Raw genomic sequence first — 14579 nt, 5'->3', positions numbered from 1 at the left:
CTCTCTGTAAAAAAATCAATAAAATATATTTTAAAAAATGACTAAAATTAGTTCAGCATAATTTTAATTGTATCTATCATCACAACTTGTAAAAAAAATATATTTTATTGATTTTTTACAGAGAGGAAGGGAGAGGGATAGAGAGTTTGAAACATCGATGACAGAGAAATATCGATCAGCTGCCTCCTGCACGCCCCCTACTGGGGATGTGCCCGCAACCAAGGTACATGCCCTTGACCGGAATCGAACCTGGGACCCTTCAGTCCGCAGGCCGACGCTCTATCCACTGAGCCAAACCAGTTAGGGCCATCACAACTTTTAAATGTTCAAAATGACAGTATTTGAAATTATATTGATTCACATTTCACTAATTCATAATTTTGAGTTATTCCTCAGAGTTTCTGTTAAATTAAAATATTTTGGCATACATGATGTATTATGTTGTCAATGATGAACACTACATAAATAAGTTTAATTTACATCAATATCAGTCAAACAAGTTACATACACTGTGATATTCCTATGGCTCTTATATATATATAGAAAACCAAATTATATTACCTATGGTATGAAACTGAAATATTTTTCATGATCAAATCTGGTATCTGTCATATCATAACATATCACAGAGTTTCAGACTGGACCTCAAAATGGAATTTGTTCTTTTCACTTGGGTCTATATTTTTGTAACAAAGTCTACATTTGAATTTTAATAAGCTCCCCAGGTAATTAATATACACATTAAAGTTTGAGAAGCACTGGTCTAAATAATTTGCTGCATTGACCTATTTGAATAAAATCTCTGAATTTAATCTATATTAACACTGTTCATTTAATGCAATAATAATATAACATTAAATAATATAATTTAAAATAGCTAGTATGTATGGGGTTTTATATAAGAAATATGGGAGCAGCAAAAGTTGAACTTTTAAATTACCTTAGATGAATTCAAAGATGCACTTCGCAATAGGAGACATTTTGATTAGACCAGTAAGTGGAATTCAAGAGTATTAGTACTTGATAGTGCTGGCACATTGTCTGTCATTTACCTAGTCCTCAGAACCATGAATGCAACATGTTCAGTAACTTTTTTTTAAGCCCTCACCTGAGGATATTTCCATTGATTTTTAGAGAGAGTGGAAGGGGTAGGGGAGGGGATAGAGAGAGAGGAGAGAGAGAAATATTGATGTGAGAGAGACACACATCGATTGGTTGCCTCCCATGCATGCCCTGACTGCTGGGGATTGAACGTGCAACCCAGGTACATGCCCTTGACTGGGAATCGAACCCACGGCCATTCCATGTGCAGGCTGACACTCTAACCACTGGCCCACACCAGCCAGGGCTGTTCAGTAACTTTTTCTTATTTTATTTTTATTTATTTATTTTTTTAATTAAATCTTTATTGTTCAGATTACATTTGTTCCTCTTTTTTTCCCCCCCATAACTCCCCTCCTCCCAGTTCCCGCCCCACCCTCCGCCCTCACTCCCCACTCACTGTCCTCATCCTTGTTGCACGATTTTTGTCCAGTCTCTTCCCGCATCTCCCACTCCCCTTCCCCCCCCCCAAGAATAGTCAGTCCCTTCCCTTTCTATGTCCCTGATTCATTATAATCACCAGTTCATTCTGTACATCAGATTATTTATTCACTTGATTCTTAGATTCACTTGTTGATAGATGCATGTTTGTTGTTCATAATTTGTATCTTTACCTTTTTCTTCTTCTTCCTCTTCTTAAAGTATACCTTTCAGCATTTCGTATAATACTGGTTTAGTGGTGATGAACTCCTTCAGCTTTTCCTTATCTGTGAAGCTCTTTATCTGACCTTCACTTCTGAATGATAGCTTTGCTGGATAAAGTAATCTTGGTTATAGGTTCTTGCTATTCATCACTTTGAATATTTCTTGCCATTCCCTTCTGGCCTGCAAAGTTTCTGTTGAGAAATCAGCTGACAGTCGTATGGGTATTCCCTTGTAGGTAATTGACTTTCTTTCTCTTGCTGCTTTTAAGAGTCTCTCTTTGTCTTTTGCTCTTGGCATTTTAATGATGATGTGTCTTGGTGTGGTCCTCTTTGGATTCCTTTTGTTTGGGGTTCTCTGCGCTTCTTGGACCTGTAAGTCCATTTCTTTCACCAGGTGGGGGAAGTTTTCTGTCATTATTTCTTCAAATAGGTTTTCAATATCTTGCTGTCTCTCATCTTCTGGCATCCCTATAATTCTGATATTGGTGCGCTTGAAGCTGTCCCAGAGGCTCCTTACACTATCTTCGTATTTTTGGATTCTTTTTTCATTTTGCTTTTCCGGTTGGGTGTTTTTTGCTTCTTCGTATTTCAAATCTTTGACTTGATTCTTGCGCTCCTCTGTTCTGCTGTTGGGTGACTGTATAATATTCTTTATTTCAGTCAGTGAATGCTTAATTTCTAGTTGGTTCTTTATCACAACATCGAGGGTCTCATTAGATTTCGTGAGGCTCTCATCAAGTTTATTGGCAGCTTCTAGCACATTATTGAAAGCCCTCAAAAGTGTGTTTTTTAGCTCTATATCATCCATTTCTGTCATGTTTTTTTTGTCTCCGCATTTTTTATGCTTTCTTGGTGCACCCCCTTGTGGTCTTTGTGTGCAGTCTTGTTCTAGTTAAGCCTTGATTGTTGTAGTTAATACTAGAGGGATTAGACCACCAGGCCGACTGGCTGTGAGAATCAGCTGTGTCTGCTGCAGTGGGAAAACTTCTGTCCTCTGGAGAGGTGCTAATCTAGCCTTTGCCTGAGGCTATCCGGCAAATGGCTCTGCGCAGGGCTTGGGCGGGGCGGGATCAACAGGGCGGGCGGAGGGAGCAGTTATGGCTGCTCTCAGTCCCGTTCCCAGAGGCTCTGCTTCTCAGAACCCCAGCAACCGCTGCAAACCTCGGAGAGAAAGCTGCCCTCACGTTCCGACTGATGCCAGACAATCCCGCTTCTCCCGTTTGAGTCTGAGTCCCTAGAGACTCGCTCGGATCTGGAGCTCAGAGTCTGAGACTCTCTCCTGATTGAAAACGACAACCGCGCCCTCAGCCACCAGCCCGCTCTGCGCGCGCACCTCCGCACCTTTGTATTTTCTACACTGTGCCTCCTCTGAGCCTCGGTATGCTCTTCTCTTTCCTTCTAGTTGAAGAGTCTCTCCTCAGCCAGCCTTCCTGTGGTTCTGGGTGATGTCCGTTCTGTCTTTTAGTTGTATTTTTGAAGTGGTTGTTTGCGGCAGCAATCTCAGGTGTTTACCTATGCCGCCATCTTGGTTTCCTCCAGTAACTTTTAATAATGGCTTTTACTTCAACCTACTATTGTTAAGGGTGCTAGGATTTGATTATTCAGCAAATAATTGCCAGGAGCCTGTTATGTGCCACGCATCTGTTAGGGCTCATAAACACATTGATGGCCATGGTGAATAGGTGAAAAAAACCTTGGCACAGTGAATGTCATCATAAAAGAAGATAGAATAGTGGCTACAGTGACCCATATTATTGGGATAAAAGTTTGACATCAAATGACTGTATTCTGTGTTTCTGCTAGAGATCAATCAGTGTTTAAGATGCCACCAGAATTGTTGCTACCCATTTTCTGAATGTCAGTGTCAGTACTGATCCATTGTATACCACTATGAACCAACCCAGAGAGATCAGCACATTTCACTTTCATGTCATACTAGTCCTGGATAAGCTATAAATATTAAAGAAGATAATGAGAAAAATGGGGGGTGCTTTTTATGACCATCAATCTCATCATTCTCTTAAGCAGACATATAATATATGAAGTTAAGTCTTCACTAACCAGTTAAAGCAAATAAAATACTTGATTAAATTCCTTCCCTTTTTGTAACTTTTTAATCTTTAAGTTCAAACTTACAGAAAAGCTGCAAGAATAGTACAAAGAATTTCTCTTTACCAATTGTACTCACATTCCCCAGTTGTTAATATTTTACCACATTTGTTTTATCATTCTCTTTATCAACAGATAGACATCCATACATACACATAAATAAAAACACACATATATAACTTTTTTGAATCATTTGAGAGTAAGTTGCAGACATGATATTTATAATTGTTTTTAAACCATTTTCTGATTATTTACTAGTAGCCCTGTGCACGAATCTGTGCACCAGTAGCTCGCCAGTAGCTCACTGCCGCCCTCCAGTAGCTCCCCCCGCCCCCCACCCGCCTTCATAGCTTGCTGCCCTGCCCCCTCCTGTAGCTCTCTGCTGCTGTCTTGTAGCTCGCTGTCCCACCCTCCTGCTGATCCGTGATCCGGTCGTTACTTGGTCATATTACATCTTTATTACATCTTCATTGCATATTACATCTTTTATTATATAGGATTCTTCATGTTAGTTTAGACACTGAACCTACCAGTTTTGAGATCGGATTGGAAACCCTTTCTTGAAATTTTTAGAATCTTTTCTGATCAGTGCCTCAAGTGCAAGAAAGTTAACCTTTTTTTTAAAAAAAAATTCATTTAGGAATAAGTAGTGTTGCTACAGCCGATAGAAAAGCTAATTTAAAGAAACTATACCCACTTAATTCATTGTGGCTTTTTAACCTATACATTGTGTTGAGAGGTTATGCCAGTGTAACTAAAAGGGACTGCCTGTATGACTTATTTTATTTTTATGACATTTTAATTTAATACTGTACTTATAGTGTGGAAATTGCAGATTACCTCTCATGCCTGAAATAACTAACTTATTCTGGAACAAGACATAAATGAATTCACAGTATAAACTTTTTTTCATTGTCCAAGTTCAAAAAATTAAGTCTTGGTAGTAATTATGAGAGAATTAAGTAAGATCTTGGTGAGATTAAAATCTTTTTTTTTCAAAGCCAAAGCTATTTCCTTTGGGCAAATGAGCCTCCTTTATGAGTTCTTCAACATTACGGTACTCTTTGGTAAATTTTTCTCTCTATGTTCTGAATGATGCTCTCGTAGTCTGAGTGATTCACTCAAGACTAATTTCAGAATTGGGAGAATCTAGGCCTTTGCTATTCAAAGTGTCCATTGCTTTACCCAGACTGGTAGAAAAACAGAATCTCAGGCCCCTACCCTACATGTACTGAATCAAATCTACATTTTAACAAGATCCCTCAGGTGACTGTATGTGCATTAAAATTTTAGAGCCGTTATTATACTGATTTGAGGAGTCTGTGTCATTATATTCATTAGAGAAATGGTCAGACTTTTGTTAAAGTTTCTTCAAAGATGCCCTTCAGCATCCTAAAAACCAGTTCTGCTATATAGAGCTTCCCTGTCAGATCTCCATATAGAACTGAACCAGATTTTTGCTCAAGGAGAAGAGAGAACAAGTTAGATAGGTTAGTGGAAATTTCCACTTCACTTCTTTCCTTCCTTATTTCTGCAGGAGAGTAGAAAATCTTTAGATTTTTTTTTACAGGTGCATGGATATGCTAGAGAGAATAATTTATTCCTTCTGGGAGGTGATCAATACTGCACTGAATAAACTAAAACAGAATATCAGCTTTTTTGAGACTTCAGGGGAGCTTCTGGGATGATAGGCACTTCCCACTGTTCCACAGACCATAAGCATTCTACAAAGAGATTCTCTAAGTACTCCTTTGTGCAAAATTAAGATTATTGCTAACTTATTCCTTGTCTCTTCTTCCGTTGTCCATAAAGACATTTTAGTTTTAAAAATACCATATATTAGTGTTAAAAATTCAAACAATACAGAAGTGTCTATAGAGTAAATTTATTTGTCTGTCATTCTGTTCCTGTTCTAACAGAAGTAGCCACTGTTCATAGTTTGGTATGTAGCCTCCCAGGCTTTCTGATGCATGTTCTCATATATACATACACTCAAAAATTTAAATAATATTATACTGCAATGCTGTTTTGTAAATTGCTTTTGGTTCCATTTACTATACCACGAATTGCTTTAATATGAGTATGCAAATTGTTAGCATGGTGATAAAAATCTGCTATAAAAATAAGAGCTATCCATTAACAAACTACTCTCTACCTAGGGTTTGGGGTGGAAATAATGGCTGAAATAACTTGATATAACCAAAGTTTTATTTACTCAGTTTAGACTTTCCTTAAAACTGGGATGAACAGCATTGAAATTAGAAGTCACTTCCTAGAAAGTGTAAAGATAACATAGGTCCATGCTGGTTTAAAGGAATGGATTGACAGTGTCTGGGGGTGGATTGTGATGAATGACTAGGATGCAGCTGTAGAATACCTCAAATGAAAAGAATCTTTCCCTGTCCACCAGGTACAAATGAGCCATTGGTAGTAATAGCTCAGCCCTCATCAGAAACGCCACATTTGACTGCAACTAATGAATTTTATGCTAAAATGATGACACCAATTCACAACAAGGAGGAGGCAAAGACTTCATCTAAGTGCTACATACAAGTCACCGGTATGACTTGTGCTTCCTGTGTAGCAAACATTGAACGGAATTTAAGACGAGAAGAAGGTGAGATACTCTTAAAGCTTGTTATTTTATGTTCTAGTTTGAGGACTCTGACTTTTTTGTCTTCATATGCATTTTTTTTACCATGTTTATAATTCTTGTCAAGACCTCCTAAAGCCTATCAGTAATGTTCAGGACAGCCTTGACTTTCTGACAGCCAGTTGTTGTTAGTGTTTGTTCCCTTATATATGGTTCCTATCTCGTTTGCTTTAGGGTCACATTTTAATATCAATGAAACTTGTAGGAAAAATATCAGAAGGAAATACATAAGATTACTATTCTTTTAAAAAATATATTTTTATTTATTTCCGAGAGGAAGGGAGAGGGGGAGAGAGATAGGAACAATGATGAGAGAGAATCATTGATTGGCTGTCTCCTGCACTGGGGATCGAGCTGGCATCTCGGGCATGTGTCCCTGACCAGAATCAAACTCGGAACCCTTCAGTCCACAGGCCAAAGCTCTATCCACTGAGCCAAACTGGCTAGGGCAAGATTACTATTCTTTATGGACCTTGGGTGCAATGTATTTTAAAAACATACAAATTTCCTGATAAAGTTATGTGTAAAACTGACAACTAGAATCCATAAATTGTTACTATACCTAGACCAAGCATAAGACTAAAATCAAGTTTGTTTAGAATTACAGGGGTGGGAAAAAGTAGGTTAAATTACTAGCCATCATTACTAAGAGATAAATCATAAGTAAGGACATGAAATAATAACAATAAGAAGACAATATAAATAAATAATACTATAATAAATGAATAATGCAAGAATAAACTCTGTGTTTCACATACTCACAACTGTAAACCTCTTTTGTCCACTCCTGTATAGTCTTCTCTTTCAACAGTTTGATTGTTGAACTTTGCTTGCAGTAAAAATGTTCAAAAGTTAATATTGTGTAATTTTAGGTTACAAAATCTTAGAAATTCTATAACATTATTTATTTAGTCACTCAGATTTTTAGCTTATAAATTTACATTCACATTATTGGACTTCATAGTATGGCATAGAAGATTTTTAACCATAGAGATATGTGATTATGTTTAATGAGACTGAAGTCATGGGCTTAGTCCTTAGGCACCCCTAACTCCAGATGTCTTAAAGATACATGCTGTCAGTCACAAGGGCTGAATAAGTAAGATTAGTATAAGCTTATTCCCACTAATGGTGAAATAACTCAAAGTATATATAGTAATAATGCAGGCCTGGGGCAAGTAGAATCATCTTATATATAAGACCAAAACATTATAACAAAATGTATACAGAGCCATCTTCATTTCAATATTATCTTGTCTGCATTCTGTCACTTCTGAATCTTTCATTTCAGCCTCCATTATCCTATATAATAAAAGGGTAATATGAAAATTGACCAAACCACGGAACCGCTGGAACTCCCGTGGCCCCTCGCCCCAGCTGGCCTGCCCCCAATGGCCCCATCCCATTGGGCGGCCGGCTGGACCCCACCAGTGCATGAATCCATGCACTGGGCCTCTGGTATCTAATAAAAATGCAGTCAAGGCTGAAGCTTACACTTTGATTGATTAAAAAAGAAAAGGAAGGAGGTTGCAAGCAAATGAAAGCTAAAGGAAATTTCTGGGACTCCTGTTTAATTTTATAATCAACTATTTTGGGCAAGTCAGAAATAGCCATTTTCATGAGACAAGCAATGCCTGTGCCAATTACAAATCTTTTTAAAAAAAATTTATTAAGCTGATTCTACCAGTTACTCTCTATTATCCACTTTACCCCATTTTAACCCAATTAGGAATACCATTGGCCTAGCTGGGGTGACTACATTGACTTTTTTCTTTTTAAACTAAGTAACACTGGTCTTTCCATAGTTTAGGCTCATTATATTTCTAAAAATGAATAGAGCTTCTAATTATAGTTTGAAGTAAGAATTTTTAAAAGTATCTATAATTTATATAAGTATTAAACCTATTTTTTGAAACTTAATAAACCAGAATGTCCCTTCTATTTCTGTTTGGCTATAGATTACATTCAACTGAGCAAAAAAGATTTTTTCCTATTTCCTCTATTCTTTTATTAGTGACACTTTCCTATGAACCATTCCTCTGAATTAGTTGGTACCCACAAAGTCCAGAGAAGCACTTTATATAGAAAACTTAGGTTTTATTAGATGCTTTATTTTTTTAATAAAAATTATTAAATTAATATTTGTGGGTTTTTTTTTTCATTTTTATCAAACTCCAGAGCTGACCTACTGACTAGTGGTCCCCATTCCTTATCAGATAACCACTAAGTGCCACAGATTCCTAGAAAGAGCTGCCATTTTCTACTATGTGAAATTAATTTTCTTCCTGGCAATGACAGCAATAGCTGGCCTAGAGAAGTGGGATGTTTGTTAACAAAAGGCTTTCACCAAAGAACAGTGTGACTGCCATAAAATAAACTCCTTTGTTCTGTTAACAAGAGTATGGCACTTTTTCATTCTAGAAATAAGAGCACTTTAGATTAGTGTGTGCCAGACAGTAAAACTTGGCCAATTTAAATAAATGACTATTATTTGATATTATGTGTATGTTGGTACAGTCTTGGACTCTTTGCTACAACTGCAGTGATCTCCTAAAATCATGAGTTCCTTTCTCTAGGACTATCTCATTAGTTTCTAAAAATGCTTTATATTTATATGATTAGATCTCAACTCATTGCAATTCATGGGCCTTATTTGGATCCTAATTCAAACAAAAAAACCACACTTGTGTTAAATTAACTAATAAATGGTTATATGACACTTGTGGACATGTGAATATTGCCTAGATATTTGATATATTGAAGAATTATTTTAGCTATGATATGGTATGTTTATTTTTAAAGTGAACAGTCTCTATCTTTAAGAAATGCATATTTAAATATTGACACATGAGATGAGATGATGTCTGAGATTTGCTTGAAAATAATCAGGGTAGAGGGCAGAGACTTGGATAGGAACATAGAAGAAAAGATCAGCCTGGTATTATTGATAATTGTTGAAACTGGGTGATCCATACATCAAATTTGTTATGTTGTTCTCTCTTTTGTATATTTATAATTTAAAATTTCCATAATAAAAATTTTAAGAAAATAAGGCCCTCTTTTCAAATAGTTTTATTTGGTTTGGGTTTAAGTAACAAAATTCTTCAGATTCCCATTAATCCTTTCACAATTAAATGAAAAACAAACATTACTCTTTTTAAAAATTTTCAAAAAAATTATTGATCGAGAGAGAGAGAGAGAGAGAGAGAGAGAGAAAGAGAGAGAGAAAGACATCAATTTTGGTTGATTCTTGTATGTACCCTGACTAGGGATCAAACCTGCAACCTTGTTTTAAAGGTGTGTTATCTGAATTGTTTTTATTATCAATGCTTCTAGGAATATATTCTGTACTTGTGGCTCTGATGGCTGGCAAAGCAGAAGTAAGATATAATCCTACTGTTACACAACCCCCGATGATAGCTGAGTTCATCCGAGAGCTTGGATTTGGAGCCACTGTGATAGAAAATACTGATGAAGGGGATGGTGTTTTGGAACTTATTGTAAGTAAGAATATTTGTGTAATTAATAAAATTTCCAGGAAAATTTAACAAGGATTCGAAAAAGAGTTCCAAACATAATTAAAACTGGGAAAATAAGACATAAAAGGAAAAGGGAACTGGAAAATGGAAGGATAAGATATAACTTAATAGTGGTCTTCAAGTATGGAATGTAAAAGATAATCATCATATCTCTATTAAGAACTAAAAGGGAAGAATTTGGTTTAAATGAATAACTGAAAATCAACTTTTAAAAATGTAGTATGATTCTTACCTATAGCATGTAAAATAATAAGTTTCAGATGCATTAAAGTTTTATAAATGAAGTAAGACATATTGATTTACACTTGATCTTAGCTCAAAGGCCGAGAAGCAATGGGGCATATTGGTTTAAAATGATCATTTTCTCCAACCCAGCAAATCAAGTTTTATTTGTATAACTTCAACAATTAAAATGAACATTTTAACCCTGTGCCAAAATAGGTTCCAGCTCAAACAAAAGTTTAAATGTAAAAAATGAAACCATGAAATTACTAGAAGAAATATTTGGAGCTTTTTTTCAATATGTTAGCATTAAAATTTCAAACATCAGAAAAATCAAAAGTGTTATACAGTGGACACCCTTATACACACCGCCAAGATTCTACAATTAACATTTTACTATATTTGTTTTTATAATACATAAGTCTATCAATACACTATGCAAATAATTTTAGACTCACAAATAAGTTACAAAAATGGCACAGAGAATTTCCATGTGGCCTCTACCCAGATTTCCCTAATGATAACATCTAATCCATCATTTAAAAAATAATATTAGAGTAGGAAGGGCCTTTTTTAATATCATATAAAACCCACAAATGAAAAGATTGATAAATCAGGTACATAACATTTTCTTCTTGGGGAAAAAGGCAACATAAAGCCAAAGGGAAGTAAAATAATTGTAATTCATCTCATAGATGAAGGTTAATTTTCTTAATATACGAGAAACTGTTATAAATCAATAAGAAAAGAGCCAGCAACCCAAAAGAAAGATGGTAAAGGATATGAATAGACAGCTCACAGAAAAACCAATACATTACCTCTTTAACCATATGAAAAGCTATTCAACTTCATTTTAATAAGAGTAAAGCAAATTTAATCTGCAATGAAATGCCATTTCTTACCTATTACATCAGTAAAAATTAAAAACAATTTTTGTTAACACTGTGTTTGTGATCTCTCTATTGCTCTTGAAGTGTCAGTTGATTTAAGCTCTCAGCAGGAATTTGACAATATCTATCAAAAGTAAAGTTGCGTATAGCTTTTGCCTCAGAAGCTTCGCTTGTAGCAAGTTATCGAACAGATGTTTGCATATGTATGAAATGACATGTAAAGATGTTCATTATATTGTTACTTATAATAGCAGAATATAGGAAAAAACTAAATCTCAGTTATTAGGGAATAGGTAAATAAATTAATGCACATCCATACTAAACAGCTATTAAAAAGAATGGGCAGATTTTTACTTTTTAAAGACTTTAAAAATTAATAGCTTTATTGAAACATAATTCACAAATTATAAACCCCTTTTAAAGTGTACAATTCAGTGGTTTTTAGTATATTCTCAGAGTGGTGTTACTATCACCTCAAACAAAATTGAAACAAACTCATAGACTCAAATAGCAGACTGGTGATTGCCAGAGGGGAAGGTGGTTATGGAACTGGGTGAAAAGTGAAGGGATTAAGAAGTACAAATTGGTAGTTACAAAATAGTCCTGGGGATGTAAATTACAGCACAGGAAATATAGTCAATAATCTATAATAATAAAAGCATAATATGCTAATTAGACCAGACGTCCTTCCAGACAACCTTCCGGATGAAGCTGCAGTGGGCGTAGGCCGAGCCCCTTGCACAAATTTCATGCATCGGGCCTCTAGTTTCTAATAACTATGTATGGTGCCAGCTGTATACTAGAATTATTGGGGGGATCACTTTGTAAATTATATAATTGGCTACCCACTGTGCTGTACACCTGAAACTAATATAAAGTAATATTGAATGTCAACTATAATTGAAAAATCGCTGTATAATGTCTTTGTCTAGTAAGTCCAGTATTTGGGCTTCCTCAGGAACATTTTCTATTGATTGCTTTTTTTCCTGCTTATAGACCACACTCATTTCATTGCATGGTCTCATGATATTTTTGTTAAAAATATAATATAGCAACTCTGGAAATAAGATTCTTCCCACCTCTTCAAGGTTTGCTCTTGTCGTCATTTATCATAGTTACTAGAAGCCCGGTGCATGAAAATTCATGCAGTGGAGGGGGGGTTCCTCAGCCTGGCCTGCCCCTTCTCACAGTCTGGGAGGCCTCAGGGGCGGGAGGCGACCGGCAATCAGGAGAAGGCGATGCCCCATCATACCTCTGCTGCTGCCACTGTCAGCAGCGCAAGCCTCGTCCGGCCCTGGTTACCTGAGCCTCGGGTACCTGAGCCCTGGGCAGCTGGGGGGCTGAGGGGACTGGGGGACTCCGGCCTTGCCACATGCCTGCTTCCCCATTAGAGCTGAGGGGACTGGGTGCCTCTATCTTGTGGCTGTGGGCACCACCATCTTTGAGGGCAGGGCAGTCAATTAACATATTCCCTCTTTATTGGCTGTGGGCGCCACCATCTTTGAGGGCGGGGCAGTCAGCATATTCCCTCTTTATTGGCTGTGGGCGCCACCATCTTTGCGACAGCATGAGGGTCAATTAGCATATTCCCTCTTTATTAGATAGGAGGATTGTTTGTTTAGTGACTTTTCTGAACTAATTCCATGAAGTCTATATTCTTTGTTGTGTGTGGCCACTGAAGTCTCTGCTTCATTAGCTCAGTGGTCAGCTAAAGATTGGATAGAGATTTTCTTAAGGACCTGAAACCAATAAATCTCTCAGTCTTTGCTGAGGAGCTCTGTGTAAATGTTGGGGCATGCCTTCAACACTCAGCTATGTGGTTGTCAGTTTTGCCTTAGCTTTCACTTCCTGCCTCTACAGAGCCTAAAGGTAAGCCTGAGGTGGGAGAGGTTAGGGTCCTTTTAGTTTTTTTCTGTGCACAGCTCTGGAAATGTGCACACCCCTATGCATGTGCATTGCCTTCTAGATTCCTAGGAGAATGTTGGAACTGTTATGGATGTCTTGCGTCCCTGTTTTTCTTTTTAGGCTTTTTGGTTGGCCTATTGTTTGCCCCAGCTGTTATCCATTGGCTCAGGCAGCCATAAGATTAAATCATTATCTCTGACTGTTTTTGTCAAATTCTTTCAGAGGAAAAAGCTTTTTGTACCCTCTGAGCTCCAGTCAGAGCAAATACAGACTTCTTTGCAAGTGGAATATTTCATAGAACCATCAGATGGCTCAAATAATGAAAGCTTTCTGATAAAGAGACTTTGAATGAGCTCCAACCCTTTTTGCCCTCTCTGGTGGCTTCTGATGCAGGTTTTTTGTTTTTTGTTTTTTACCATGATTGTGAGCTGGTGATCTTCATGACTACCACAGAGCTGGAGGGGAGGGGTAATTATAATGCACATAAGTTGCTGTTTTATTGGGATTCATCTGATTTTCTTGAATAAATGCTTCCTGAGTTGCTGCAAGTTTTTGTTTAAGTTCCAAATTTCTGAAAAAGTTGGATCTGACAATTTTTGCCAGTTTTTTTTATTGCTTTTATGAAGGAGAAAATTTTCAGAGATTCTTACTCTACCATTACTGATATCCCTATAGTAGATATTCTTGAAAAAATGCTTTCCAATTCATTGCATACTTTTTGGTTACTTCCCAGAGTCTTTTAACACTTTTTTTTGTTTTTATTTTTCAATTACAATTTACTTTCAATATTATTTTGTATTGTTTTCATGTGTACAGCATAGTGGTTAAACTATCATACACTTTACAAAGTGTTCCCTTTGATATATCTAATACCCACCTGGCACCATACATAGTTTCCACAATATGACTGACTATATTCCCTATGCTGTATTTTATAGCCCTGTGACTATTTTGCCACAATCAATTTGTATTTCTCAATCTCTTCACCTTTTTCATTCAGTCCCTCAACCATTTATTTTGTTCTTTAGATTCCACATATAAGTGAAATCATATGATATTTGTTTTTCTCTGACTTATTTCACTGAGCGTGATCCTCTCTAGGTCCACCCATGCTGTTGCAAAAGGTAACATTACATACTTTTTATGGCTGAGTAATATTTCATTGTGTAAATGTACCACAGCTATTTTATCCACTCATTTATTGATGGGCACTTGGCTTGCTCCCATATCTTAGTTATCCTATATAATAAAAGGCCAGCCACCATTAGTGTAACGACCAGAATTACCAGAGACCAGAACCACCATGGCCCCTCACCAGGCTGGCTCTCGACACCAAGCAAGCAGTTAGGGGTGATCAGGCAGGCAGACCAGTGGTTAGGGGTGATCAGGTAGGCAGAAGAGTGGTTACGGGTGATCAGGTAGGCAGACCAGTGGTTAGGGGTGATCAGGTAGGCAGGCAAATGGTTAGGGGCAATCAGGTAGGCAGGCAAGTGGTTAGGGGCAATCAGGTAGGCAG

The 14579-nt window shown here is 36.9% G+C and overlaps 1 protein-coding gene across 1 annotated transcript in view; it reads left to right on the top strand.

Annotated features, from left to right (window-relative positions):
- ATP7A (ATPase copper transporting alpha) overlaps window positions 1-14579 on the top strand; it is a 180448-nt gene that overhangs the window by 116438 nt on the left and 49431 nt on the right. Inside the window, exons 5-6 of the mRNA XM_006082828.3 lie at window positions 6265-6471; window positions 9844-10007. Coding sequence (XP_006082890.1) covers window positions 6265-6471; window positions 9844-10007 — 371 coding nt within the window. The remainder of the gene's footprint in view (window positions 1-6264; window positions 6472-9843; window positions 10008-14579) is intronic.

This window comes from Myotis lucifugus, unplaced genomic scaffold, assembly GCF_000147115.1.
Source record: "Myotis lucifugus unplaced genomic scaffold, Myoluc2.0 scaffold_4, whole genome shotgun sequence".
Lineage (NCBI taxonomy): Eukaryota > Metazoa > Chordata > Mammalia > Chiroptera > Vespertilionidae > Myotis > Myotis lucifugus.
This window is presented reverse-complemented; position numbering and strand designations above follow the sequence as displayed.